Source organism: Eublepharis macularius, chromosome 17 (genome assembly GCF_028583425.1).
Source record: "Eublepharis macularius isolate TG4126 chromosome 17, MPM_Emac_v1.0, whole genome shotgun sequence".
Classification (NCBI taxonomy): Eukaryota; Metazoa; Chordata; class Lepidosauria; order Squamata; family Eublepharidae; genus Eublepharis; species Eublepharis macularius.
In genome coordinates this window covers 9773673-9800500 of record NC_072806.1, presented here as the reverse complement: position 1 = coordinate 9800500, position 26828 = coordinate 9773673, and the positions used below count along the sequence as shown (strand labels likewise).

The window sequence follows — 26828 nt, the reverse complement described above, 5'->3', positions numbered from 1 at the left end:
GTGAAACAAACATGGCAAAAGCAGAAGTGGCAGTGGTTCGGTGAAGAACTTAAAAGAGCACATCAAATATTCTGAATTTTAAGAGCAAGTTTTGAGTCCAGTAGCACCTTAGAGACCCACTAGATTTCCGAAGTATGAGCTTTCTGGGACTCGAATCTTGCTTTTCTACTGCAGGTCAACACCTGAATCTATGTTCATGAATTTTAAGACACCCCCTGCAGGGCAGGCCATTAAACATCCATTGAATGTGACAAACAGATCTTGCTTTGGAAATTCATTCATTAGGGAATGCACCTCTCCTTTCTAAATTGCAACTTGGTCAACCTGCTTCTATCGCACTTTAATCCCATTCTTCTTCCAAAGAGCACAGGCCTGTGTATATGTTTCTCCCTGCTTTACCTTCACAACAATCCTGTGAGGTAGGTGTGGCTGAGAAAGAGTGTCTGCCCCTATCAGCAAGCTTTGCAGCAGAGTAAGGAGCTGAACCCAGGGCTTTCTAGTTTTGTATTCCAACAGCTACAGCACACAGCCTCTGTTTTTTAATTCTTCTAGTTGTAAATTTCTAGGCTGCTCTGCAAAAGGATCACAGATCAAATGTGAGGATCTCCCAAGGCTTTGCTAATCTTAATTAGCAGCCCTGAGCTAATAATTAACATACTGCAATTAAAGTGATATGATCCTTCAGAAAAGGGTTTTTACCTTTCTTCCTTGAAAGTGCAATTCATTCCGAATCAGCCCATCCTAAAGGGGAAGGGGCTTAACTACAATGCCAATTTAACCCCTGTAGGCACTTGACTGGTCCCATATTGGGGTCGTTTAGATCCCGCTGGCCATTATCTTACATGCTTACTTCAGTACAAGTCCTAGAGATTTCATTGGTACTTACTTCCACATAAATTTGCAGGGTTTTTTTAAAAAAAGAGATGCTTTGGGATAATTTAATGTTTAAAAAATGAAATAGTGTTCTGGAAATAATGTTTAGGATTCAGGGTCAAAAAGAGTCCAGTAGCACCTTTAAGACTAAGCAACTTTACTGTAGCATAAGCTTTCGAGAATCACAGTTCTCTTCGTCAGATGCGAGAACTGTGATTCTCGAAAGCTTATGCTACAGTAAAGTTGGTTAGTCTTAAAGGTGCTACTGGACTCTTTTCTATTTTTGCTGCTACAAACTAACACAGCTAACTCCTCTGGATCTAGGATTCAGGGGTTTATGATGCATTATTTCATTCAACTCAGAAATCTCCTAGAGGCGTGAATGTTTTTTTTTTAAAAAAACACCCAACACCTGAATGGTTACCATCTCCTTAGCTGTATATACAATAAAGTTGCTGTGGTATCAATTTTTTTGCTTTTTTGAGGGTCTCTACAGCGCGAGTGTATGCAGAATTACTCCAGCCAAAATCCACTTACTATTTTTTGTTTCTATCCCACTTTTTCCCCCCTTAGTAGGGACCCAAGGCAACTCATCATATCATTTGCCATGCCTCTGCTCTGTCTTCACAACAACTACCTTGTGAGGTAGGCTAGCATGAGATAGTGTGACAGGCCCAAGATCAAATGGCAGACTGGCATGGAAGAGTGGAGAGTCAAACCTAGTTACCCCAGGTCTTAGTCTGCCGCTCTAACCATTATGCTATGTGACATGTTTAATTTTTCCTTGTTCATTTTAAGCAGGGTATAATGTACCCCAATAATCTCTTAATAGAAATCCTTAAATTCAGTAACAATGTGCTAAAACATTAGAACATCTGAACAGCTGCAGGAAAATACATGGAGTACAAAGAAGAAAAAAAGTTTCACATTTTTTGAAGACTCCTTTGGGATTAGTTATGATTAGAGATGGGGGCAAACTGTGGGGGGGAAAGAACCATGAGGTCAGCAAATTGTCACTTCTGGGGCAGCAGAACGTCTGCAGAAAGCCCAAGCCCCGTTGCCTAGGAAATTGATTGATCAGCACCAGGCTGTCTGCAGTGATGAAAAAGACCCAAACAAGCCGGTCTAAAGTTCATGGCGGTTCATTAGAAATGGGCTGATGAACCGCTGGTTCGTGAACCACGAACCAGCATGATTCGTGCCAAACTTTGGTTTGTATTTTGGTTCGTGCCCATTATTGTACTACAGGTCATTACAAATACTGTTTTCTACAGTGCTATGGCTCAAATGCAGCACCCACATGAAAACGTCACAAGAAGAAATCAACAAAATACGATTCATGTGCATGTATTGTGTGTAGAAATAAAAAGGCCTTCTACAAAGCTTCAGGTTGTGTAATTCCATGGTAGTTTAGTTTTATATATATAGTGGTTGTTAGAACATGTGTTTACTCTTAAAGTTGTTTTAATGACAATTGCTCCCATGAATTAGAGAGAGCGAAGAGAGAGATGACTAACGGAAATTCAGCATGCTCTTCTAGAGCCTACCCCGCTCCCTGATTCTTACAGTGCAACCCTAAGCAGCGTTATTCCAGTCTAAGTTCCTTGAAATCAATGGGCTTAGACTGGAGTCACTCTGCTTAGGATAGTAAAATAGCAAAGAGTCCGGTAGCACCTTTAAGACTAACCAACTTGATTGTAGCATAAGCTTTCGAGAGCCACAGCTCCCTTCATCAGATGCATGCAGGGTATGAAGAAAGCTTATGCTACAGTAAAGTTGTTTAGTCTTAAAGGTGCTACTGGGCTCTGCTATTTTGCTACTGCAGACTAACATGGCTAACTCCTCTGGATCTGCTTAAGATTGCACTGTGTGTGACTGAAGTGTCCAATATTAGACTCAGTACCAGCAACTATAGGTGGTGGTGGCCTTGAATTGGAGCTCTGAGAGGTGGTCAGCAAATGCCTTCCTTTTGGCCCACCAAAAAGAGCACAGGCAGAAAATTGGGATCCCTCTCATTTAAAAGAAGGGAGCTCTGGCACCAATTCCTGGGCATTTTATGACACCCACAGGCAGAGCTGAAATGGAATCAGGAGCTATCTAGCTTAATGCTCTACAGTGGAGTGGGCAAGGCCATTCACCCACCAACCCAAACCACTCTTGAAAAAAGAGTGGGTGCACTGCAGAGAGGCCAGTGGCAGAAAAGAAAGTTACAGATGACCCTAGCGAACCCGCTGAGCCTCAGCCCGCAGGGGAAAGTATAATTGCGCACAGCACATGGTGAAGGGGAAAGCCACACTTTGAAACTTTTTTACCTAACCTGTCCCCCAGTTATTAGAAACTCCTTCTAGGCCAGGAGTGGGCAAGTCGTAAGAGCGTGCCCCAAACTAGCACATTCTGTAGTCTACGTGGGCATGGAGAGGGGAGGGAAGAGAATCCAAACTCTGCATTAATTGAAATAAATTAGGGACTTGGAATCAATGATGAAAATTAAGTGAATGTGTACTGATTGTCCATAACGTATTTTTTCCTTTGCAGAACAGGGGAGGCATTTCAGGAGGGCAAGTTTCACAGCAGCAATTGAAAGACCTCCTCTTGGAGGTAGACAAGATGGAATGTTTAAGATGCTAAGGCCATTTCCACACACGTTGGATAATGCACTTTCAATGCACTTTAGCAATCATTTGGAAGTGGATTTTTTGCTGATTCCACACACGTTCGATAATGCACTTCCAATCCTCTTTATAGATCATTTGGAACGGATTTTTTTTTGTGTGCGGAACAAAAAATCCACCTCAAACGATTGATAAAGTGCATTGAAAGTACATTATCCAACATGTGCGGAATCCACCAAAGTTTCACACGTGAAAGCCCAGTTCCAAATTATCACTAAAGAGCCTTGAAAGTGCATTATGCAGTGTGTGTGGAAGCAGCCTAAGTTATGGTGAGCCCTGAAATCCCATTTGCCTCTGATTTCAAAGTGGAAGCAGGCAGTTTGTCTTTCGTCTGATCCGTGTCTTTTCTGAGACCGGGATTTCCCACTCTTTCCTGTGCCGGGTCAAGGACGCTGATCAGATGAATGACAAACTGCCTGCTTCCGCTTTGATATCGGAGGCACTGGAATCTGTGAAAAAACCCGCCCGCATTGAGTAAGTAGCCCATTGCTTTAACAACATGTGGAAACGGCCGTTGTCAGCCTGAGGTTTTATCTTTTCAGTGTTTCCTCCCCATTTAAGGGCTAGAATCATACGGAAAAAAAGAAAGTCCCAGGATGTCACCTATAGTGTACGAGCACGGGAGGGACGCAACTTTGCCCAAACACCTCTCAGTTCAGTCCTGGTTAAAGAGAGAATTTGCAGCAGTTTAGGCTGAATTGGGTGTTTGCATGAATGAAGCGGCCCTGCATGTTCCAGGAGACAGATCGACCGCCTGCTCTGTAACCAGGCTACTGTTCCATATGGTGCCATCAGAAAACCCCTCGAAGGAGGTAAAGGAACAGCCTGTGGAAGGAGAAGATATAGAACTCATCTGCTGGCACGTGTAACATGTCCTTGGATCCTCTCCCTCCCTTCGTGGGACATTTGAGAGCTAAGCCACAAGTGACACTTGACACTAGTTGGACACTTGTCAGCTTCACTCAAGTTTTGATGGGAAATGTAGGCAGCTTGGCGGAATGTTGGACAAGTGACAGCTGAAAAGTCCATTGGACAGCAGTCGGAGAGCCGAGCTGCAAGACCAGGATGCCTACATTTCCCATCAAAACTTGAGGGAAGCTGACAAGTGTCCAACTAGTGTCAAGCGTCACTTGTGGCTTAGCTCTGAGTCATGGCAGGCCCAGCACGGCATTCTCATCACCAAGGCAACGGACCTATAACTCCTAACACTGTCAGGCTTGGGCCCACACCCTTCCTGTTTCCCAGTTGCCTTGGCAACCAAGGCCATATGCCTGATGGTGATGTGGCTTTTTGTGGCTTGGGGTTGACCCCAAACTGTCCACTCAACCCAGATCTTGCACATTGCCTCTAGTATCATTCTAACAAGTCCAAATACTTGTGTTCAGTGCTACATAATGTGAACTGTCACATGCCCTCACAATGGTATTTGTCGAAGTTGGCCCTCCAGAGGAATTCAAAGTGCAGAGATTTTTTAGGGAATCCAGTTTTGGTGAGCTCTGAGATGGTTTCCACGTCTGCGAGGTCAACCCTGTATCATCTTGTAGGAATGCCTTTGGAGGTTTACAACCTCTCAAAAGAAATGACAAACCCGGAAACAATCTAACTAAGTTGCTATCTTATATGGACATAAGACAAATTCCCCTTCCCAAGATCTGCTTGGTTGTGGAATATTTTGCAGTTTTCTTTGTAGTGAATCTCCTGGGTCACAGATTCTCCAAGCTTTTTGTCCTTTCCCCCACAAAAGTCTTTCCCTTCAGGGACACCAAGAACTAACAACCAAGATTTTGTGTACCCTCCCTCACAGCGCCCAGCCCCAATCCAACCAGAATATGAAAAAAAAGACATGATTTCCACAGCTCTGTAGGTCCCCAATTTGAGTAACGTGCCTGGAATTCTGAGCCCCTCTCAGCCCAACTTCCATCAGCTTTTCTTCACTTCTGTACATGATTTTGCCTTCTGCTCATGTTTCTTTTAGTCTGAGAGAAAACAAAATACTTCTTCAACCATGTCCTCAAGCTTGGAAGATTGCACAAAGGAAAGCACGCTTTTTGTGGGATATCCCAAAGGTGCAGACAGGTCATGTGTTATCCTGGCAACAAGATCCATGTTTTCCCCCCAACGCTGCTTAGTTTTGGTCAGACAACTTTGTATGCCGGCTCGCTGAGGTTTTGAGTTGTTTCCTGGATCGGCTGCACCATATTGGTCTCCTCCTTTGGAACACGGTGGTAGTCTAGTTCTTCCTTTTAAAACAAGACCCCGCCCCCCAAAAAGATGTTATTATACTGAAGAACTGGATTGATAAGAGTTTTGAATTAGGAGGGGATTCTCACCTACGGATGAGCAAATGTTTCTTTTTATATTTAACTTTTTTGGAGATGATTTTGATTTGCATTTTTGCTCTAGTTTGTATTGTGAATTCATGTCGAACAAATATTATACCAATATATGGTACTTAAATGTACAGTGTCCTTCATTGATGCCTAGAATGGATAATGCTGATTTATCGCTGCACAAAGAACATCGAAGCTGTGCATATATTTGATGGGGAGAAAAATTTAGTGCATGGAAAACTGACATTGAACTACGTTGATCTAGGTTGAAACAAAGGTAAGAAAAGTGAAATTGTTTCTGTTTTGAATTCAGGGGATTTGTCAAAACAAATGGATTCCAGTTCTAAACTACACAGCCTCATGGAGGCCCCATGAATAGTACATATAAATGTATTGGTTTCTGTCAAAGAATTCTGGAAATTTTAGTTTGGTGAGGACTGCCAATTCTTCACGACATGCCTAGCCCCCCCTCACATTGAAGGGTAAGGATTGCAGAAGTCACATTGAATATACTTTTTTGCTGCCAGTTTTAATTGTTTCAGCTGTATTTTCATTATTGTATACTTATTGTATTTTAATCGGGTTGTGATCCGCTCTGAGCCTGCATCACGGGGAGAGCGGACTATAAGTCCGATAAATAAATAAATATAAATAAATTCTACCAAACTTCTGCTACCCAGCATTGTTAGGTATGTGGTGGAAAGACAGGAAACAGAGAATGAAATGGGAGGAGTGTATTAAAAAGAACAACTAATTGTAGGCACTCACCGGTTTTTTATCAGCAGCTGCGAACAAAAAGAAAGAAAGAGCTTTCTGAAAAAACAGTGCAACAAAGTTTTTATGGACTTCTTATGTGTTGCTAAAACTGGCTTTGGTATCAAATGTTTAAGGAGAACATCAATGAAATCTCAGGGTTAGGATAAGCATGTTCGTCCCTTGTCCATTACACCAGAAAGGCAGGGGAAAGGCAAACTGTGTTGCCCCCAACTCTGTTCTTATCTCCACGTACATGCGCCTGTGTGGGGATAAAAAGTGAGTCGTCGGCAACACTGTTTGCCTTTTATCTAGTAGGATATGCCATTTACATGCTGAAATAACACACAAAATTATTCTAAAATACGTAAATTTAAATGAAAAAATTACACATACATACACACAAATGGAATGAGTTCAGTTCATACAAGCGAGAAATGAAATCTAAATGGGGATTTTTCAAGTTGAAACAGTGGGACTGTGGGATTGGGTAGCACCTTTCATTCAACCCTCTTTAAATGTCATGGCTACCAGAAATTTACAAAAGCTGTATTTGCATTAGATCCCTCTGGCTATGTTTAAAGAGATCTGACCAACAGGAAAGACCCTTATTCAAGCTGCAAATCCTTACTGTAGAATTTGAATTATGTTTTTAACATGAAGTATACAGACAGAGCCCTGACCTAGATAGCCCAAGCAAGCTTGATCTTGTCAGATCTAGGAAGCTAAGAAGGGTCGGCCTTGGTTAATAATTGGATGGGAGACTACCAACAAAAATGAGATCTGCAGAGGCAGGAATATCAAAACATCTCTTAGTCACTTGCCATGAAAATCCCACCGGGGTCACTATAAGTCAGCTATGACTTGATGGCACTCTCCACCACCATATATAAAGAGCCTTGTTTTACATCTATTGCCCTCCAAATTCTGATAAACTTTGCTGAAATTTGGAATCTATGTGGTGAGAAATGGCATTCTCTTAACTCTGACCAAAGCAAATAAGTACTCCTGCATCCATCCAAGAGAGGGTGAAACTGGAATAGCTTGGATTTTTGTTGGAAAACCCAAGCTGTAAACATATACTGAAAGGCAGAGAGGAGACTGCTCATTTATGCACTCACGTTTTTTTTCATGCTTCCTCTTTCTTCTCCAGTAGAAGAAAACAAGTATGAGAGCAAGTGATGGGAGGAGAAGACTTGGGATTATAATTGCGGCTAGGTTGCTGTGGCTGGGTTTGTTATCATCTGTCTGTGTTTTTTTGCAAACCACATCAGAAGTTGCTGTTCCAGCTTCTTCTTCTGTTTTGCCTGATTCACTGCAGCTGAAATGAAGATTTAAAAGAAACGAGGGATTTCAAGCCAGGCTGTGTTTGTCCTGTGTGTTCGAGTCCCTTCCATATACAGTATGAGCTATCAAACAGGGCACTGAATAAGAGTCTCAAGTGAAGAGAGACACATTGTCAGCCAGGAATCGTAGCTCTGTCAATTTCACCTCCCCTTTGGGGAGGCAAAGATGAAATAAACAAACCCTTTGAGGTGCGATCTCTGCAGGCTCTAGAGAGGTGAAACTGACAGGGCCTTTGGCTCTGTCTTTTTAAACTATGATTCCCAGCTAACATTGTGTCTCCCTTCACTTGAGCGTCCTCATGTAACAAGTCTCGTGTAGAGAGACTCTAAGTCCTTAGTTCAAACTTAACCTCTGATTAGCCAAACCATATTGGACACATTTTTAAAAAAAAGGTGCAGTAACACTGTCAATTGGGGCTGTGAACATTTTATTGATGCGTAAACAGAAAAACATGATGCTGTATTTTCAGAACTATTTTTATTCATATGCAAATGAGTACTGATCCCAAATCAGTCGATTAGTCAATCAAAACTCATATGACTGATCGATTAATTGCTTGAATCATATGATAGCCCTACTAAACATTCTAATAGTGATGAAGATAATACTGTATCCATCCACGCTCAATACATTTGGTTCACCAGAAGCTCTATTCTAGCATATTCTGGTCAGTTTATTCCCAGCATGGAGGCCTCAATGAAATTACACTTAGCCATCAAGACTGAGTTCAGTTCTGAGACTTCTCTATGAGACTTTCTACACAAGACATCTTATACGGGAATGCTCAAGTGTAGGGAGATGCAATGTTAGCTGGGAAACATAGTTTAAAAAGACCAAGAGCCGGCTCCTCTCAGAGGGTTTGTTAATTTCATCTTTGCCTCCCTGAAGACTCTGTCAACTTCAACTTCCCTTCTGGGAGGTGAAGATGAATTTAACAAAGCCTCCGAGGAACGATCTCTGCCAGCTCTGAGTCTTTTTAAACTACATCTCCTGGCTAAAATTGCCTCTCCCTACACTTCAGCATCCCCGTTTAAGATCTCATGTAGAGACACTCTATGTTTCTTCATTAGTAACAACATGGATGGGACATGGGCAATATTGAAGTTAAAGAGAAGTTCGATAGGAAAACTGTGCAGCAGCAGCACCAGTGGAAGCCAGAAGAAAGAAGCTTACTTGGTCCAAGGTTTGCAAGAGAAGGACATTTCTTCTGTTGAAAAAGTGCCAGGTGGGCAGGGCACATACTGGGTGTCGGTGGTTTCTGTACCTATAACAAGAGAAGAAGGTCAAGGAATGTGACTCTATGTATACATAACAGTTAGTTATTAAAATAAATTATATACCATGTATTGGCATAATTCAGATGTAATAGTGTGGTTTGTTAGTAGGGGCCCATAATAAACATATGATTTATTGATTTACAAATAACATGCATAATGTTATGGGGGCAGACCGATGAGAAGAAAAGAAAGAAAAGAGTATGGAAACAGAGAATCACAGGTTTGATTCATACAAGAGATGCATATTTCACCAGTGTGGTTTAGCAGTTAGAGTGCTAGGCTAAGAGTCTCTCTACACAAGAGATCTTACACAAGTAGGATCAAGTGGAAGATCTAACACTTGTTCTCCTATTGTGGATACATGTGCCCGGCTAGGAAGGCAGTGCACACTTGAATATAAGACCACACAGAAAGTAAGTCACTTGAGCGTCCCCGTATAAGATGTCTTGTGTAGAGAGACTCTAAGGTTCAGAAGTTCGAGGAGTTCAAATTCCCACTCTGACATAAAGCTCACTGGATGGCTTTGGGCCTGTTACTCCATCTCAGTGTGACCTACCTCACAGGGTTGGTGTGAGAATAAAATAGGGAAGGAGACCTGAGCTCTTTTTAGGAAGGATGAGATAAAAATAGCCCTAGACAGATAGAAATCTAGAAGGGGATTTTTCAGGTTGAAACAAAAGGTATGAGAAATTCAAGATCTCCTATAGAGGAAAGTGAATTTTCCCAAAGAGGCCATAAGGACGTGAATATTACCAGCCTTCGTCACCATATAACCAGGTTGGGAGATAGTGTGCTTCTGACACGAGTCACAGTCTTCATGCGTAAAATGTGTGCAGTAGTAACCTGAAGCACAAGTGCACACTGTGTTCTTCGTATAGGTGCATCTTTCTTTAATCACCAAGTTGGATCCTGCAGAGCACAATCAAAACCCTTTGAACATCTATGAAATTGCGTGAGTCAAACCATTGGTTCTGATACCCCATTTTCACTCGTAGCAGCTGGACCAGGCCGCAACAAGTCTGGTACGAAGGAGCCATTTTTGGAAGCAAAAATCCGTCTTCCGCTTCAGGAGATCGAATAACACCCACTGAAACTGTGGCCTCACAGAGACCAGCAAAATAATAAAGAGGGTTACTATGACATGACTGAAGAGACCTTCAGCCATAGTCTCAGAGTCTCTCTACACAAGACATTTTATACGGGAACGCTCAAGTGAAAGATCTTACACTCGTTCTCCCATTGTAGATACACATGCACTGCTAGGGAGACAGAGTACACTATAAGACCACACAGAAAGTAATTCACTTGAGCATCTCTGTGTAAAATGTCTTGTGTAGAGAGACTCTAAGGGTCAAAACACAGGATACTCATGGGCAAGTGTTGGATCCTGCAATGATCCCTGGGAATTGTAGTTTAAAAAACCATCCGCTCAACGTAATTCTCAGCTGGGGAGGGAGGGGGGAGTTTTACACACACAATCTTTCAAAAATCCTCTGAGAACTTGAGATGGGGGTGGGGGGGGAACTACATAAAAAGAGACAGGGAAAAAGCCAAGGAGAAAATCCGTCCCTCCCATTCTTCTTCTCCCAGCAGGGACTCGCAGCTTGGACTCCCCCCACCCCATCTCTGAGGTGAAGCAAAACCAGCTGACTGGATTTTTGAAAGTGAATCAGTCTCTCTTTGAGAGAATCTCTTTGAAAGACGATCTCTTCAGCTGAGCAGCTGTTCTTTGCAAGAAAATCCACTTCACTCGGAGGGGGGGGCGGTGTTAGACTACCATTCCCAGCAGAGATTGCAGGACAAATCAAGTGCTCTTCACGTGACGCCTTACACAGGTTGGACACTCATCAGTTTACCTCAAGTTTTGATGGGAAGTGTAGGTGTCCTGGTTTTTACAGCTTGGCTCTCCATTACAGCTGCAAGACCAGGATGCCTACATTTCCCATCAAAACTTGAGGGAAGCTGACAAGTGTCCAACTAGTGTCAAGCGTCACTTGTAGCTTGGCTCGACTCTCAGTCAACAAGGCGGCAGCCTTTTTTCTGCTACTCCATCTCTTTAAGAAGATAGATTTTTTTTTCTTCATATGATGGCTCCTTTGCACCAGAATGGCTGATGGCCTCCTCTAACAGGTGGAGGTAGTCCGTCATCATAAGTCCTCACAGTTCCATAACCAAAACCTAGGAAACTGAATTAAAACACTTTTTTTCCAATCTGATTGGTGAGTTTCTGTTTCTGGGGAGAGAGACACTTGATTTAGAGGTAGTGTGTCATATGAAAGCCAGTGCTGGTCAGCCTGTTGGTCAAGGACTAGGAAAACCTAATCCCCCTACTTTGGTTCAGAAAAATAGCATGGGGGGGAAGGAAGGAGCCCTCCCCCCTCATGATGTGATGGTCTCAATCAGAATAGGGGCTCACTGCACAGTAAAAAGGAATTCTCTGCTACAAAATGGTGGGTTGTCCCCGGAGACGCTGTATCATCTAGTTTGGCCCTCTTTCTCAGACTAATCTATCTCACAGGGTTGTTGTAAGGATAAAATGGAAGGGGGACATGGAACCACATATACCTTCCTGAGTTCCTTCATGCCTTCCCGAGGAAGAAGGGGATAAATTTGTATATTGGGATTATGGGCCACGCTGGTCTAAAACACTTTGCAAAATTCTGTTTAAATCCCAGCCTGGATTGATAACTCACAACAATGGTAGCTTTTTAAAAAAACTGAAAGTCCCTTGGTCGCACACAGGTTTTATACACAGATCTTTGAGACTGTCAGCTATGACCAGCGTGCCTCCTTGGAGATCTCAATTAGAAGTTACACCTCAAGAACTGTAAAAACATAGAAGTAGTCCCTTCATTGCTAACTCCAAGTCTGAAAGACTGGAACAACCCAAAAGTGCTTTTCCTTTGAGTAAATGGTGAATTATTGCAACCTATCGTCTTTATCTGTTAATATACCAGATGAAACAGAAATTCCAACTTAGGACATATACATCCTTTACCTTCTTTTAGTATTACCTGAATCGCAGATTCGACAAGGAAAGCAACGTGTTAGCCCATGTGGGTGGTCTGTGTATGTCCCCTCTGTACAAGGCCGGCAGCTTGTACTAGAAGAGGAGGTGCAGTGTTTAAAGACTCTGTCTCCTGCAAGAGATTCAGACGGAGCTATTAGCGTATGGAAAGGAGCTTGAGATTTGCAAGTAGTTCTGTCCTATATGTTTTTGACCTCCACCATCCCGCCCCCCCCCAAGCCGTTTTCCAAATTAGCAAGCAGGGAGGGGGTTCTCTTTTTGCTGTTCCATGCAGAATATTCTGTGCATGTGGAACAATAAAAACAGGGGGGGAAACCATGCCCCTGTGCTATTTTTTAACAATAACATTAACAACAACATTCGATTTATATCATAACATTCGATTTTTGACATGGGAAAATGGTTTGGGGGGGGTGAGGCAGGAACTCTTACTTCCCCTAAAGTGGTATTCTGAGGCCATTTGGGCTCTCCTTTATTTTTTAACAGCCATTCCCCACAGCTGTTCCATGGCTGCAGGGAACTCGAGTGAGGCGCAGGGCAACTGAGTGGGCAGCCTCCCAGCCCTCCCACTCAGTTGCTCTGTGGTGCTGCCGCTGCCGCCGGGACACAGCTGCAGGCCAGGCACGGTAGGCAGCTGGGGTGGCGCGTGGAGCAACTGAACCAGAGGGCTGGGAGGATGCACGTCTGCTGCCCTGGCTGCCGGCCGCACCTGGCCCGCAGCTGCTGTGCTCAGCTAGGAGCGCGTGCTGGCGGCGGCAGCATGGGGCAGCCGAGCAGGCAGCCTCCCAGCCCTCCTGCTCAGTTGCTCTGTGGTGCTGCCTGCCACCACAGCCGCCACCAGCACACAGCTGCGGGTCAGGCGCAGCAGGCGGCCAGGGTGGCATGGAGCAACTGAACAGGAGGGCTGGGAGGTGGCCCACTCAGCTGCCCCAATCTGCCGCCGCCAGCACGCGCTCTGTGCTGCTGCCTGCCGTCACAGCCGCCACCAGCACACAGCTGCGGGTCAGGCGCAGCAGGCGGCCAGGGTGGCATGGAGCAACTGAACAGGAGGGCTGGGAGGCCACCCGTGCACCGCCCAGCCCCGCGTGATGATGTCACATGCAGTGACATCATCACACAGTCTGGTGCGCACGTGCAAAGTGCGCGTGCACCAATACCGCTCAAGCTGCTACAGGCGCCAGAAACGCTGGCCCTGGCCCTGGCTACGGGGCAAATTCTCCACCACAGAGTTATTGGAGGGGTAGAAGGATTTGAAGAACAAATTGGTTATCTTTCCCCCACATTCCCCAATGACAGCCCTATAGACAAAAATAAAAGAGGAAATTTTAGTTTGAGTTTTTCTAAGAAGGCAGTGATCTAAAGCGGATAGTGACCTTTGCAGCGTTCATGGGATTGTCTCTTGAATAAACATGTGCAGCAAAGCAGACAACATTGTAAGCTGCCCCAAGCAGGACTCTGAAGAGGTGACATAGAAATATTCGAAAGAAAGAAAGAACCTTTTGCTGTGTTTCCTGAACACGAAGCAACTTCTCTCAACGACAGAGATGGATAATTGAAACATATTAATGTGACAGACTTAAACCAGTTTAAAAACCATTCTGTAAGGACGTAAGGAGGGATCTCAAGAGAATTCTCAGCTTCTCACCAACTACATTTCCCAGGATTCTCTAACTATGACAGGTCAAGTGATATCAGATAGATAAGCGTGAACAATGTACATACAAATCCTTAGCTGTGAGGGATAGCCTTGTTTACTTACCTGGACTACACATGGGACAACATTCGTTGTCAATTTCATACTCCCCATCGAGGCACGCTTCCAAGCAGAGCAGCTGCGTTACAAGGACAACGCTAGTGAAAATCTGCCAAAAGAGAAGAGAGGAAAGAGATTTGGGGGGGGGGGTCACATTCAGCTCAATATTTCTCTGCAGTCTCTCTTGGTGGATTCGTCTTATCTCAAAAGAGAGGACGAAGAATGCAGAAGAGCGTGTGGAGGAATTCGAGTCTGTTTGGTTATGACATATCCACCCTTGGGGAATCAATTTGGGGGGGCCCTCCCAGTAATCCTTTCGAAGGGATTTAAGAACTTCCATTTCCAATCTCTTTTCCCTGAACAAGATATAAATAACCAGACACCATATTATCAGTGAAATCCTAAACAGAGTTCCTCCAGTCTAAGCCCGCCGATTTTAATGGGCTTACACTGGAGTAACTCTGCTTAGGATTTCACTGTATATTTTGTTTTTATCCCGTTATTCTTCTAAGGTGTGTATGCGGCTGTGAGGCCAATGAGAGAGTAACTGGCTCCAGGTCAGTTAGCAGACTTTTTGGCTGAGCGGATTTGAACTGGGCTCTCTCTGGTCTCAGTCCACCATACGAACCGCTACCCCACAGTTCGAAAACCACATGGTGAATTCCTTCATCGAAAAAAAATGGTATTTTAAACGAAACTTTTAAAACGAATAAATAAATGTGAACAAACGTAGTTCCGTGTACTTATACTTCCTTACAGCAGAGAGGGACATCTAACAGTGCAATTCTAAACAGAGTTACTCCATTCTGTGCCCACTGATATCAACAGACTGGAGTAACTCTTCTTAGGATTGCAATGTAAGTGGCTGAAGTCAAAGGATTCACGGGAGAAGGGGGCATGGAGTTAGGGTTCAGTAGGAGAGAGAACTGGTGGCACCGTGCAGGATGTTCAAAGCCTTGCCAGTTTGGCTCGTGCTCTGCTAAATAAAACAGAATTCCAGTGGCATCTTAAAGACGAGCATCATTTGTTCCAGTGTGAGTCTTTGTGAGTCAGAACTCACTTCTTCAGATAACAGGAAGAAGAAATTGTATGAAGGGAAAAGGGATGAGGAGATAGTGGCAGAGAGAGGCTTGGTATAAATCGCATCATAAATCTTTCAGGTCTGATTCTAAGTGTAAGGGGTTGGAACAGATTAGGATGTTACATGTAACAGATGACGAGAGAGGTCAGAGGGTCCAGTCTCTGTCCCCGTAGGTTACAGATAAAAGTGTAATTAAGTAGGATGAACAATGATTAATCATGGGAAGTAGCAGTCTGACACACAAGAAAACTGACATCAGGAAAAAATTATAGCATGTTACAACATTAAATTAAATTATTTACATTCAATTAAAGTTTCTAAGAAGTGCATCCTATCGGGTTATTAGAAATTATAGTGAGTAAGGAAATCCAAGTGTCTCTTTAAGCCAGGATAAGAGGTATTGTTTGGTCTCATCATTCGTTCTAATTCAGTGCTTTCATGTTATATATATTCCCTTTGAAGTTTTTTTGTTGAACAGCGACCCCGGGGACATAGTTTACTACTTGTTCCGGTGACAGTCTCCTAAGAGGACAAAGTTGTAGAGCCACTTCTCCATATTCTGTCAAAAAAAGTACAACCAAGGGGTAAAATTCACCCTGGGGTATCTCCAACAGGGTTGTCAGGTCTGGGGCTGCAACCCCCAATATATATTTGGGATCGGGCTGCATTCCAATATATAAGAGACATCACTTCTAGTCAGTGCTACAGGAACCTCCCAAACCTCTGTAGTAAAAACCTATAGCATAGCCCATACATGAAATAACTTCTGGGGTCAGACACCAATCCCTACCCCCTTTTCTCCTGCCACAACTGGCAGGTGAGTGCAAGGCAGCCAAATCAATATGAATTCTACATCTCTACAACTCCAGATTCTGGTTAGAAGCTGTTGCAGCCGAATAAACAGAAAACATGTCAATATTTTTACAAGCCGAAGAAGAGGATTAGACTTCTCAAAACAACGGCCCGATGCTTCTCTGTTCTTTGCCACAAGATGGAGCCTGAAATCTATCAAGAAAGGCAAATGAGCTGACAGAAAAGGAAACACATGTTTAGGATTTTTTTTTAAAGGGTCTTGGGAATGGATCTATTTGGTCAGGAGATCAGTTGTCATTCCAGGAGAACTCCAGGCCCCACTTGGGGCTGCCAACCTTAGTTTGAAGCCAACTGCAACTAAGAAAAATGGATGGGAAGAGAGGAACAAAGAGTTACATGTAGTGTTCACATCAACCCTAACAGAATGTTTGGGGGGGATGCATATGATAATAATAAGATAAATAAGGTAGCAGAGTAGCAGAGTTTGGTTATTAGCGCAGTGGAAATAAGTAGACAGACTTCAGTGGTTCTGCTCTATAAAAACACTTTACTACATAATAGGATAAAAAGGGTACATTTGGTAGAAAAACAATAAACGCTGATTGACTACCTCTTGAAGGCTAGGCTAGGAACTTAGAGAAAAATTTAGAGACTGAGGGCCAAGCTACAAGTGACGAATGACACTTGAACGGCAAGTGTATTTCTCCCTGTTCACTTGCCCTCCACTCAATCCACTTGCCATTCAAGTGTCATTCGTCACTTGTAGCTTGGCCCCATGACTGAACTAAGACAGTTAGAATGGACATACTGGTCTGAGAGAAGTTGCATCTTCTACATCTTTTCTCCTCTTTAGAGCAATAAAAACTTACTATCTGTTGCTAGCTAACTGTCCCCCGATAAACTGGCTCATCCAATAGACATTCCTAGATTCCTTCATTAAGATTAAAGACTCCCACTTTCTCTGGCGAAAACTTTTCTCTAAGCCCAAGTGGTCCTATGCTAACTAGCTATCTGACTAAACAAACAGAATAACAATTTAACTCTTTGATGACTGAACGTAGGATACTTGCAAAAGAAACCCAACTAGAGATGGGCACGAACCAGAAAAAAACCGAACCATGTGGTTCGTGTTTCATCAAATTTCACGAACCATGAACCATGAACTTTCACGAACCTGCCCCCAGTTTGCAAACCGGTTTGTTTGGTTTGTGAAAACGTCACATCCAGGTCAGAAAATGGTCACTTCTGGGTCAGCAGAAGGTCACTTCCGGGTCAGCAGAAGGTCTGCAGGAAGTCCATCCCTTGTTGCCTAGGAAACTGATTGATCAGCACCAGGCTGTCTGGAGTGATGAACCAAAAAATGAACCAAACAAACCAGCCTAAAGTTTGTGGTGGTTTGTTAGAAATGGGATCTGACGAACCACTGGTTCACGAACCACGAACTGGGCTGGTTCATCATGAATTTTGATTTGTATTTTGGTTCGTACCCATCTCTAAACCCAACACAGAAGACGTGCATCTCCAGAGCACAAGGTAAAGATGGGGCCAGACCACAACAAATAATTAGTAATGATAGTTCTAGCTGAGCTACGCTGTTTTAGTGTTCTACTGGGACAGAAACCAACCATTCCAGTTGTCCAAATTAAATAGAATCTAATTTGCTGACTCTGTCTGTTTAATGCTGGAACCTCCCTTTGGAAATTCCCTCCCTAAACTGCAATGAGGATGAAGCAAGCAGCAGCTGAGTGTCCCGGGCAGCTGTGGGGAGGCATATTCTGGTGGTCCAAACAGAGATTTGGCTGTACACCCAGGTGCTCTTAATGGTCCCAAAGGCAATCCGATTTCTTCCTTTGCATTGGGGGAATTTTAGCCTTTTGGATGTCTCAGTGCTGGGAAACGATCAGAATTATGCATGTATTTATGAGGCTGCCTTGAGGAAGGGAGGAGGCATTCTAGATTGTAAGGGAAGTAGTTATTTTCAGTACTCTCTGCCACAAGGTCCTGTGGAAGTGAGTTTCGCACCCACAGATGCAGCAAAGTGCATCCCAGCTATGCTGCTTTCTCTTGGGCATGGTCTCCCCTGTCCAAGTTTTCTCCATCCCAGCACCATATCCAGGAACCACAGAGTGTGATACAGATGGAAGAAATGCCTGACAGTCGAAGGACAAAACTTTCCATCCGGACCCTAGCAGAGTTTAGTTCGGTGTTCACTCTGATATCAGAAACCAGGAAATGAAATTGACAAACTGGGAGATTCTTTCATCTTTAAAATGAGTGAAGATGGTTTGCTAAAGAGGAAGAATACAGCTTTTTAAAAAATTAAAGCGGAATAGGGAGGAGTATATGAAAAAAAATGTGAAGCACAAATACAGGATGGGGGATACACTTCTGGGCAGTAGTGTATGTGAAAGGGATCTTGGGGTAAGAGTGGACTGTAAACTAAAAATGAGCAGTCAGTGTGATGTGGTGGCAAAAAAGGCAAACTCAGTCTTGGGTTGTATCAAAAGGGCCATTGCATCGAAATCGCAAGAGGTCATAGTCCCTCTCTATACAGCCTTGGTCAGGCCACACCTGGAGTACTGTGTGCAGTTCTGGAGGCTTCACTTCGAAAAGGATGTGGACAAAATTGAGAGGGTGCAGAAGAGAGCAACGAGAATGATCAGGGGTCTGGAGACTGAGCCCTACGAGGAAGGGCTGAGGGCCTTGGGAATGTTTAGTCTGGAGAAAAGGAGATTGAGGGGGGACATGATTCCTCTCTTTAAATATTTGAAAGGCTGTCATTCGGAGGAGGGCAAGGAGCTGTTCCAGTTGGCAGCAGAGGGTAGGACTCGAAGCAACGTGCTTAAGTTACATGCAGAAAGGTACCGGCTGGATATTAGGAAAAACTTTTTCACGGTCAGAGTAGTTCCAAGGTGGAACCAGCTGCCTAGGGAGGTGGTGAGCTCCCCTTCACCGGCAGTTTTCAAGAAGAGGCTGGATGAATCTTTGCCAGGGATGCTTTAGGCTCATCCTGCATTGGGCAGGGGGTTGGACTAGAAGGTCTGTATGGCCCCTCCCAACTCTGTGATTCGGTGATTCTGTGAAATGGCAGAGATATAGCTTAACAAGAAGCAGGTAGCCTTTATTATTAAGAGCCGGAGCCACAGAAAGAGCCACTATTAAACAGAGACTAAAATCTGGGTTCAGGTCGCTAAGGATGCGTGCAGCTCACTGGATAGCCCTGGTCATGGTTTCACCTACCCCGCCTCTGACGATATTTAAGAGAATAAAATTGGTTAATGTCGTTTAAATACTGCCTTTCTCCCCGATGGAGACTCAAAGCAGCTCGCGTTGTTTTCCTCTCCTCTGTTTTATCCTCATGACGATCCTGTGAGTTGGGTTAGGCTGAGATTATCTGACCGGCCCGAGGTCAGCCAGTATTCTTCCATGGCAGAATATGATTTCGAACCTCCGTCTCTCACATCCTAGTCTAACAACTACACTTTGCTGTATCTCAGGATAACATTCACATGCATCCATATGTCCTTGGAGAAAAAGTAAGAATACAGATCTGCAGGGGTCATTTCATAGAAAAAGAGCGGGAGGAACTCATTAGCATACCTCATTAGCATAACTTATTATTATTAAGGAGTCGAAAAAATCTTATTCATGAGTGCTTCCCTGCAAAAACAAATTATTCGGGAGGGCTTTTTTTACACAGATTAATAAAGCTGAGCTGTAAGGAAATGATTCAGAGAGATGGTTTGGGAAAGGGGTGGGGACTGTAGACCATACTGCTGTGTACTGTCTGTTGCTGTAAGTAATGTTCCTACTGAGCAGTCCCCATGTCATGTCAAATTGCTTACGCTTGGTTTCAACATTGTATCAAATTTTTCAATTTTACTTCATTTATACCTTGCCTTTCTCCCCAGTAGAGACACCAAGTATCTTATTCCCCTCTCCTCCATTTTGTCCTTACAACAGCCCTATGAGGTAGGTTAGGCTGAGAATATGCAACTGTCCCTATACCCTATACAATCTATACCCTATTGTCTAATTAACTGTCCCTATACTCTATGCAATCTATACCCTATTGTCTATTTGAATGTCCCAGCCACTGATCATATTGATTTTCGTTGTGTAATCTGCCTTGAGAGAAAGGTGAACTATAAATAACAGCAACTACACCAACAATAATAATAAATCAAGGACTAAGTTGCTATGGGGGCACAGTGGATAGACTGGTGGATTTGGGCCAGGGAGAACCAGGTTCAGACCCTGTTTGGCTACAAAGGACACACTTGTGATCCAATTGTAATTATTTAGCCTGTTTTCTCTGAGAGATTCTTAACAGGATGAAATGGGATAATATCCACATATACAACTCTAAACTTCCCGAGTAGTTCCTGGATGTGAGGAGTGCTCCTGCATGTATCAATGTAGTATGATAGGAGATTTGAAAAAATTAATATGTCGTTTTTTTAAAAAAATTGCATTGCCGTGGAGTGGAGGGGAAGTTTTGTTACTCTTCGCTACTAGCGTCACAGGTGCTAGCCAATAGGAGCCCATAACCTTTAGGCAAACCACAGACCACTCAAGTTTGCAGTAGTTTAGAAACGTATCTTACTCCCCCATCACTCAAACCACAACATTTTCCACCACAACAGGAACAAAAAACTACATAGATGAAGATCTCTAAATTCTGCATGACAACTGAACAATGGAGTTATTGTTTCACTGGAAACAGAGGTCAAAATCCAGCACCTAACTGGGTTGGGGACTTGCTCGCTTGGACATATATCTCGCTGCCATACGTTCTTGTAACTTGGGGGATTTCAAAAGCTGTTTCTGATACCATCCGTGTGTGGCTACTGCTCCAAGGCAAAACACCTAAACCAGTCCTTTGGATTCTGCTATCACTCAAAAGCGCCTGGTAATTCCCTCATTCCAGCAATCTCACATAAACTACCCCTTCTTCCTAGAACTGTCAAACAAAGATTTTTTATTTGATTCATCATCGGTTCAACCAATCCTTTAGTGAATCACTTGAAATACATTTGCAGAAGACCAAAACTTTAACATAAGGGGCATTTTGAGATACAGATGTATGTAGAAGATTATTTAAAATCTAATCACCCAAACACCCTGGTAATTGTGTATGAGAAAAATCTACCTTTCAAACATCTCCATTCCCTATTAATGATTATTGATTAACTGGGAAGGGCCTATTTTAACTTGCATCCTTCCTGACCTCCTAAGATCTGGCCTCGCTGCTTAAAACTGGTCTGTACCAATTAATCAACTACAGCTTAATTTGACAGGTAAGTCAATCAAAGTTTGCAACTCTATATTTAGCCTCCCCCCCTTCCACTAATGAAAAAGAGTTGGTCAGCTGATCAGGAAGGGGGGTATGCATAGTAAAGCTCCACCCACCACCCAGTCTCCTGAGAACCCTCATATTTCTTGGCATTCTCTCTACTCTGTTTACATTATCTGGTGAGTTAGGGAGAAAGCTGCATAAAGGGCCAAGGTATACTTACCAAGCCCATAATGACTTGAGGCTCCAAGGGGAATCCAAATCCATGGGCCGCCATTTGGACCTTGAAGGTTGTTTACCTGCAGCTGCTGCTGGATACAGCTTAATTTTTCCTTTCTCCTAGTAGGAATGGATCCTGGATACTTGTATTCCATATTCCCAATGCATAGTTTCTGGAGATCTGCTCCATGTTGTGTCCCTCTTCCTCGTTTTCCTCTTTGGGTGGTCTCCAGCTGAAGGGAACAAAGGTTGCCAGGCCCCGCTGCAAACGTTGACTTTGAACTCAGGCACTCCAGTCCTAACTCAGCAACAGCACAGAGATCAACTGGCTAAAAGCGAAAGTAAAAAAAGGCTGGGTGGGGACTTTCTTTTCTTGCTTTTGTTTTCCTCATAATTATTCCCCAGCCCTTGGGCTTCCCAGAAACTTATTAACCTCTTCGGTTACATCAGCCTTTCCCCCCAATTAGATTTCCTAGAATTGTTTGTAGAAAGGAAGTGGCTGATAGGCAGGGAAGCCAAGAACTCTGCATTGCTGTCAGCGAGCTGCCAATTCTAATCCCTAAATTTAGCAAGTGAAAACACTTGCTAAACACAAGTTTCAGACCTCCTGAAATCTCTGATCTCACTGAAATTGGATTTCGTGAGGTTCATTTTTCAGTGCAATGAGTGACTGCTTAGGGACTCGGGGGAGAGGGGGTTGTTGTTGTCGTCGTTGTAATATGCACTACAATGTGTTGCAGGATCTTTCACCTTCTGTTGGAAAACAGATGTTCAAAATGGTCCCTCTGGTGGGGAAGAGAGGGTGGGTGTACGCTGGGCAGCACACAGCAAACGAAAGGTAGAATTTTTGGCCCAGTCAAAGCACCTCTCTCCAGGGCTGCCAAATTGGGCATTTTTTTTAAACAAAAGGGAAATATTTGGGGGGCCTGGATTTCTAGTGAAGAAACAAAAATAGCCTCTTCAGTTCAGCTCTGGCGACTTCTCCATTCCTGGCAGGATGTGGGGTTGCAAAGGAGAGCAGCGCCAGCACTCTCTCAGCATGCCCCCTCCTCTTTTCTGGATCAGGAGGTCAGTTCAAGTAGTAAAACTTCTTACCATGCAGCTGTCCCTCAGCAGGAAGCAGCAGTCTGCCTTGCGTTCCCAGGATGGTGCGGGGAGAGATGCCAAGGGTCCGGAAGCAGAAATCCAGTTGGAGAATGTGTGCAGCTTGTAGGCCACCAGCTTGTCGCTCCTGCTCTGATGTGGTTAGAATTATTTTGTAAGGAGAAAAGGGAGTTGAGAAAGAAAAAACTGATGCCGAAGGGTCATATGCTCTAACCATTTTATTGCACGCTCCATGCATTGTGACTGGTCATGCTGTCTACTTCCCTTTCCTGACTCATCGATTGGGTATGCTGCTTGTACTTGTTAATCCAGCTGCAGAATCCCTGCTTTGTATTCTGAGCTTTCAGAGGCTAAGGAAGCAAGATCTTGTAGCCAGCCCTTCTCATTGGTGGCCCTGGCATGAAATTCCCGCCTCTCTTTTGGGGGGTGGAGCCTGGGGAGGGGGAGTGTCATGTCTGTTGCCCACTATCCCTCCATATTGTTACCCACCTTAAGATATGTTGCAATAGCCTCGTGCACCTGTTCCCTTGTTGTTTCCAGATTCCAGGACGGTCCAGCCCTTATCTCGGATGGCTCGCCGCAGCGGCCTTGGGACAGCTCCTTCCGTCCCGCTACTGATTATGTTCGGCTGGGAGTGCTGGAGGGGTGGGGGAACATGTGGACGGGTTGATATAATGTATCATGTACTCAATGCGTCATTCTTAACAAGAGACCTGTGTCCAGCCAGACGCCTTTAATCGCTTCTGTGTAACCTATGGACATATGTATGGCGAAGCCTATGATATCTCAATAAATACCCATTTACTCAAGAGAGCTTGGATTTCTTGCTGCAAGGGTTGGGAGCCACCTTCAACGTATCCTGTCTTCCATAGACTGACAGGGACCATCAGTGGTGCATTGAGGTCAATTCCAGGTGAGCTCCTAGAAGTGATTTCATGCCTTCCGCAATGTTCTATGAATTTCCCCGATCTCTATGCTAAAGACATCTCTGCGATACTCGCCTGGAAATGATGTCATGGAGTCAGCACCATCGTCAATCCCCGACAATTGTAATACCTAGAATCAAAAATGCAGGAATAAAATGTACAGGAACTCCTAGAGAAAATCTTTCCACCGAGACCATAGGAATGCTTACAAATGAAGTATGAAAAAAAGTCAGAAAAGTATATAATTAAGTATTATAGACTCATAAGGTCTGCACAGATTTTTCTCCATAAACCCCAATCATTTTCATCACATTACAATAATATTATGAAAATGCCTTTGTATTACTACGCACTCTTCTGATCTGTCAAAACAAAAAGTGCCAGCAACACAATAAAACAAAAAGTTGTCACCGCATCAAATAAATTTAAGAAAAAATGAAGGAAAACTTATACAAAAATCCTGTAAGTGTAGTATGACATATACCATATAAATAATTCCTACAGCACACTCTTACAGATGTGTTCAATCTGGAGAACAGACAAAAAACCATGATGACGGGGGCATGGAGCACGGGTCAGAGAAAAGTACCGACAAACTATCTTTTAGGGCCAAGCTACAAGTGATGAATGACACTTGAATGGCAAGTGGATTGAGTGGAGAGCAAGTGGAGGGCACGTGAACAGGGAGGGATACACTTGCCGTTCAAGTGTCATTCGTCACTTGTAGTTTGGCCCTTAGTTTATATTTACTTCCTGGCTTAATCTAACAACCACCCCAATGACTAACATTCTAGGTAGGCCTGTAAAATGCTTCTACTTCCTTACCTGACCTTCCCTCTCTCTATAACTGTTAAACTTTTCTAAGCGGCACAGTGCATTGATAGGCTTGGATCTGCAATTCCATAGAAACCTACCTTGAATCATTTTGGCTGCTTTACATGTAAAGTAAAGAGCAAAATGTTTGTTTAATGATTACTGTATAAACCACCATCATGACAGTCTGGGATGCCCCGGTTTCTAAACTAGTTTACTCAGAAGTCAACTTGATCTCAGTGAGATAAGTTTCCAAATAAATATGTTTCAGTTTGCAAAAGGCTGTTTATAATGTCTCTTCTGGGGAATAAGGTCTCATCTGGCAATGTGAGGAATCACGGTAAAGCAGGGCTTTTTTCTGGGAAAAGAGGTGGTGGAACTCAGTGGGTTGCCAGAACAGGGGGCGACTCCTGGCGGGAGGTGGTGCCCCTGATACCACATGCGCATGTGCAAAGTGTGCACAAGTTTCCGGGACCGCGCAATGACGTCGGTTTGGGTCAACTGGAACAAGGGGGGAGTTTTTTAATGTTTAAATCACCCTTGGCGAAAATGGTCACATGGCACCAGCGGAGGGCAATCTAAATTCCCCTCTGTCTGGAGATCAGGGGGCGGGGCCACCAGCCATGTGACCATTTTCAAGGGGTGCCGGAACTCCGTTTCACCATGTTCCAGCTGAAAAAAAGCCCTGCTGTAAAGTAAACCAAGAAGTCCCTGTCTACCAAAACTCACCAAACTATAAACTATGGTATCGGCATTGCCCTGCCCCTTCCCCAGTATGGAGTACAAGGATAAAGTTAGGGTTTCTAACTTCCAGGTGGGGCCTGGAGTTCTCCTGGAATTGCAACTAATCTCCAGACTACAAAGATCAGTTCCTTTGGAGAAACTCCATCCCTAATTCTCCAGAAATTTCTCAGGCTGGAGTTGGCAACCCTAATTACTGATCTACTTTACAGGATTGTTGTAGAGGTCATTGCAGTAATACGTTGATTGAAGTGCTTTGGACACTTTCAGGATCTATATAAACACTTACTATTCTGAAAGTGTGCTAGTATAAATGTCAAACTAGATCTTATCTAGTGTGGGTGCATTGGTTGGACTAGGAAGTCCTGGGTTCAAATCTCTGTGAGTGACCAGGAGTAGTCATACATTCTCTCTCTCTCTCTCTCTCTCTCTCTCTCTCTCTCTCTCTCGCCCGCTCGCTCGCTCGCTGTCTCTCTCTCTGCCTAACCTACCTCACAGGGTTCTTCTGAGAGAAGTACATATGCTCCAAAATTTTTGAAGAAAGGAGCAGGAAAACATGTGATGGTAGCACCTATATTTATGTTTTTTTTTAACACATCGCTATAGCAAATTCTCAACATGGCAAAATCTGTGATACTTAAATCCAGAGACTAGAGCTATGAACTGATCTTGCTACAAACCTGAATAACACCTCAGGTTTACAAAAATGTGTGTGTTTGTGTGTCCGTGTATTGGGGGGGATTAATCTTACCCCAAATCCTAGAAACTGCACCTGTAGCTTTAAGAAATCAATGCCCTCAGTTGTCGTTGCTAGGCAACCACACGGTATAGCCTGCCTTCAAGGCTTGGTTTCTGGCAGAAAAAGTTAGCGAGAACGGGCAGGGCCTTTTTAGGGTTATTTTGGCCTTTGAAGAAGGAGGCAAGCAGTCTGAGAGAGAAGAACAGCCCTAGAAAAAGGCCCCACTTCTAGCCTAACCTGGCTCAACGGCTCCAAAAAGAAGGAAGGAGGAAGACGGGAAGAGCGTTCCTCTCCTTGCTACCTTCCCCACACTGTGTGGAGCTTGGGTGGACCAGATACAGCCCTTCTGCTACAGGGCTAGCTAGGGTTGCTAGGTTCTCTTGCCCTTCCAGTGGGAGGGCACGCACACGTCACAGTGGGCCAATTTGGGTCCCAAACAGGGTTCCCTCTAACGTGTGCTCGTGCGCAACTGTGCATGAATTTTAACCCCCTCAGCGCACAGCTGAGAAGCCCAGTGCACAGAGGGGTGCCCTGGGCATCGCCTTCTTTGTTTCCTGCCCCAACGGCTTGCCTGGTGACACCTCGGCCCAAGCCTCACCTTGGTGAGATCCCAGCCTGGTGCGCCTGGCACAGCCCCAGCCCTGCCCCGGCTTCCCTTTTTCCTGCCGGAAGGGCCTGGTCTGGCCCCAGCCAAAGTGCAGAGGAAGGGGGAGCTGGAGGCAGCGGCATGGGACAGGCAGCCTCGGGGCCTCTCTGCCGCGCACCCGCAGCTCTGGTAGCCAGCGGCGTCGTGGGGCTGGTGGTCTCAGCATGTGAGCGCCCGCACAGCCTCTCGCCTTGCCTGCCAAGCCGCCTCTCCTTCCCCTCACAGGGAGCTATAGGAGACAGCAGCAAGCCTCGGGGCCTCTGCACCATGCGTCTGCAGCACCAAGCGGCAGCGGTGGTGTGGGGCTGGTGGCCTCGGCCCGTGAGCACCTGCACGGCCTCTCAGTTTGCCCACCAAGCCATCTCTCCTTCCCCTCACGGGGAGCTAGAGGAGGAGGCGGTGGCAGGCAGGAAGCCT

The 26828-nt window shown here is 44.4% G+C and overlaps 1 protein-coding gene across 3 annotated transcripts; it reads right to left on the bottom strand.

Moving 5' to 3' along the window:
* Positions 1-1999: 1999 nt before the first annotated feature.
* Positions 2000-22817, bottom strand: TNFRSF14 (TNF receptor superfamily member 14). 3 transcript variants are annotated; one of them, XM_055001728.1, is made up of 9 exons: positions 22538-22817; positions 21447-21771; positions 14040-14142; positions 12267-12392; positions 10006-10161; positions 9149-9239; positions 7750-7949; positions 6644-6660; positions 2000-5785 (listed from the first exon to the last, which is right to left on the bottom strand). In XM_055001728.1, the coding sequence occupies exons 2-9, from the start codon at positions 21498-21500 to the stop codon at positions 5681-5683; spliced, it is 852 nt and encodes a 283-aa protein (XP_054857703.1). In that variant the 5' UTR covers positions 21501-21771; positions 22538-22817; the 3' UTR covers positions 2000-5680. The 3 variants fall into 3 exon arrangements, with proteins under 3 accessions (XP_054857703.1, XP_054857705.1, XP_054857704.1); XM_055001730.1 differs by having other exon boundaries at positions 21447-21675; XM_055001729.1 differs by lacking the exon at positions 22538-22817 and having other exon boundaries at positions 21447-21955.
* Between the last annotated feature and the right edge of the window lie 4011 nt (positions 22818-26828).

Bases quoted from the DNA above. Each gene is read 5' to 3' on its own strand.
- TNFRSF14 (XM_055001728.1), bottom strand. From the start codon at position 21,500: ATGGCGGCCCATGGATTTGGATTCCCCTTGGAGCCTCAAGTCATTATG. The intron at 12,393-14,039 runs GTAAGTAAACAA...AATCTCTTGCAG, and splicing joins TTGTCCCATGTGTAGTCCAG to GAGACAGAGTCTTTAAACAC. The intron at 10,162-12,266 runs GTAATACTAAAA...TGTGCTCTGCAG, and splicing joins TTGTCGAATCTGCGATTCAG to GATCCAACTTGGTGATTAAA.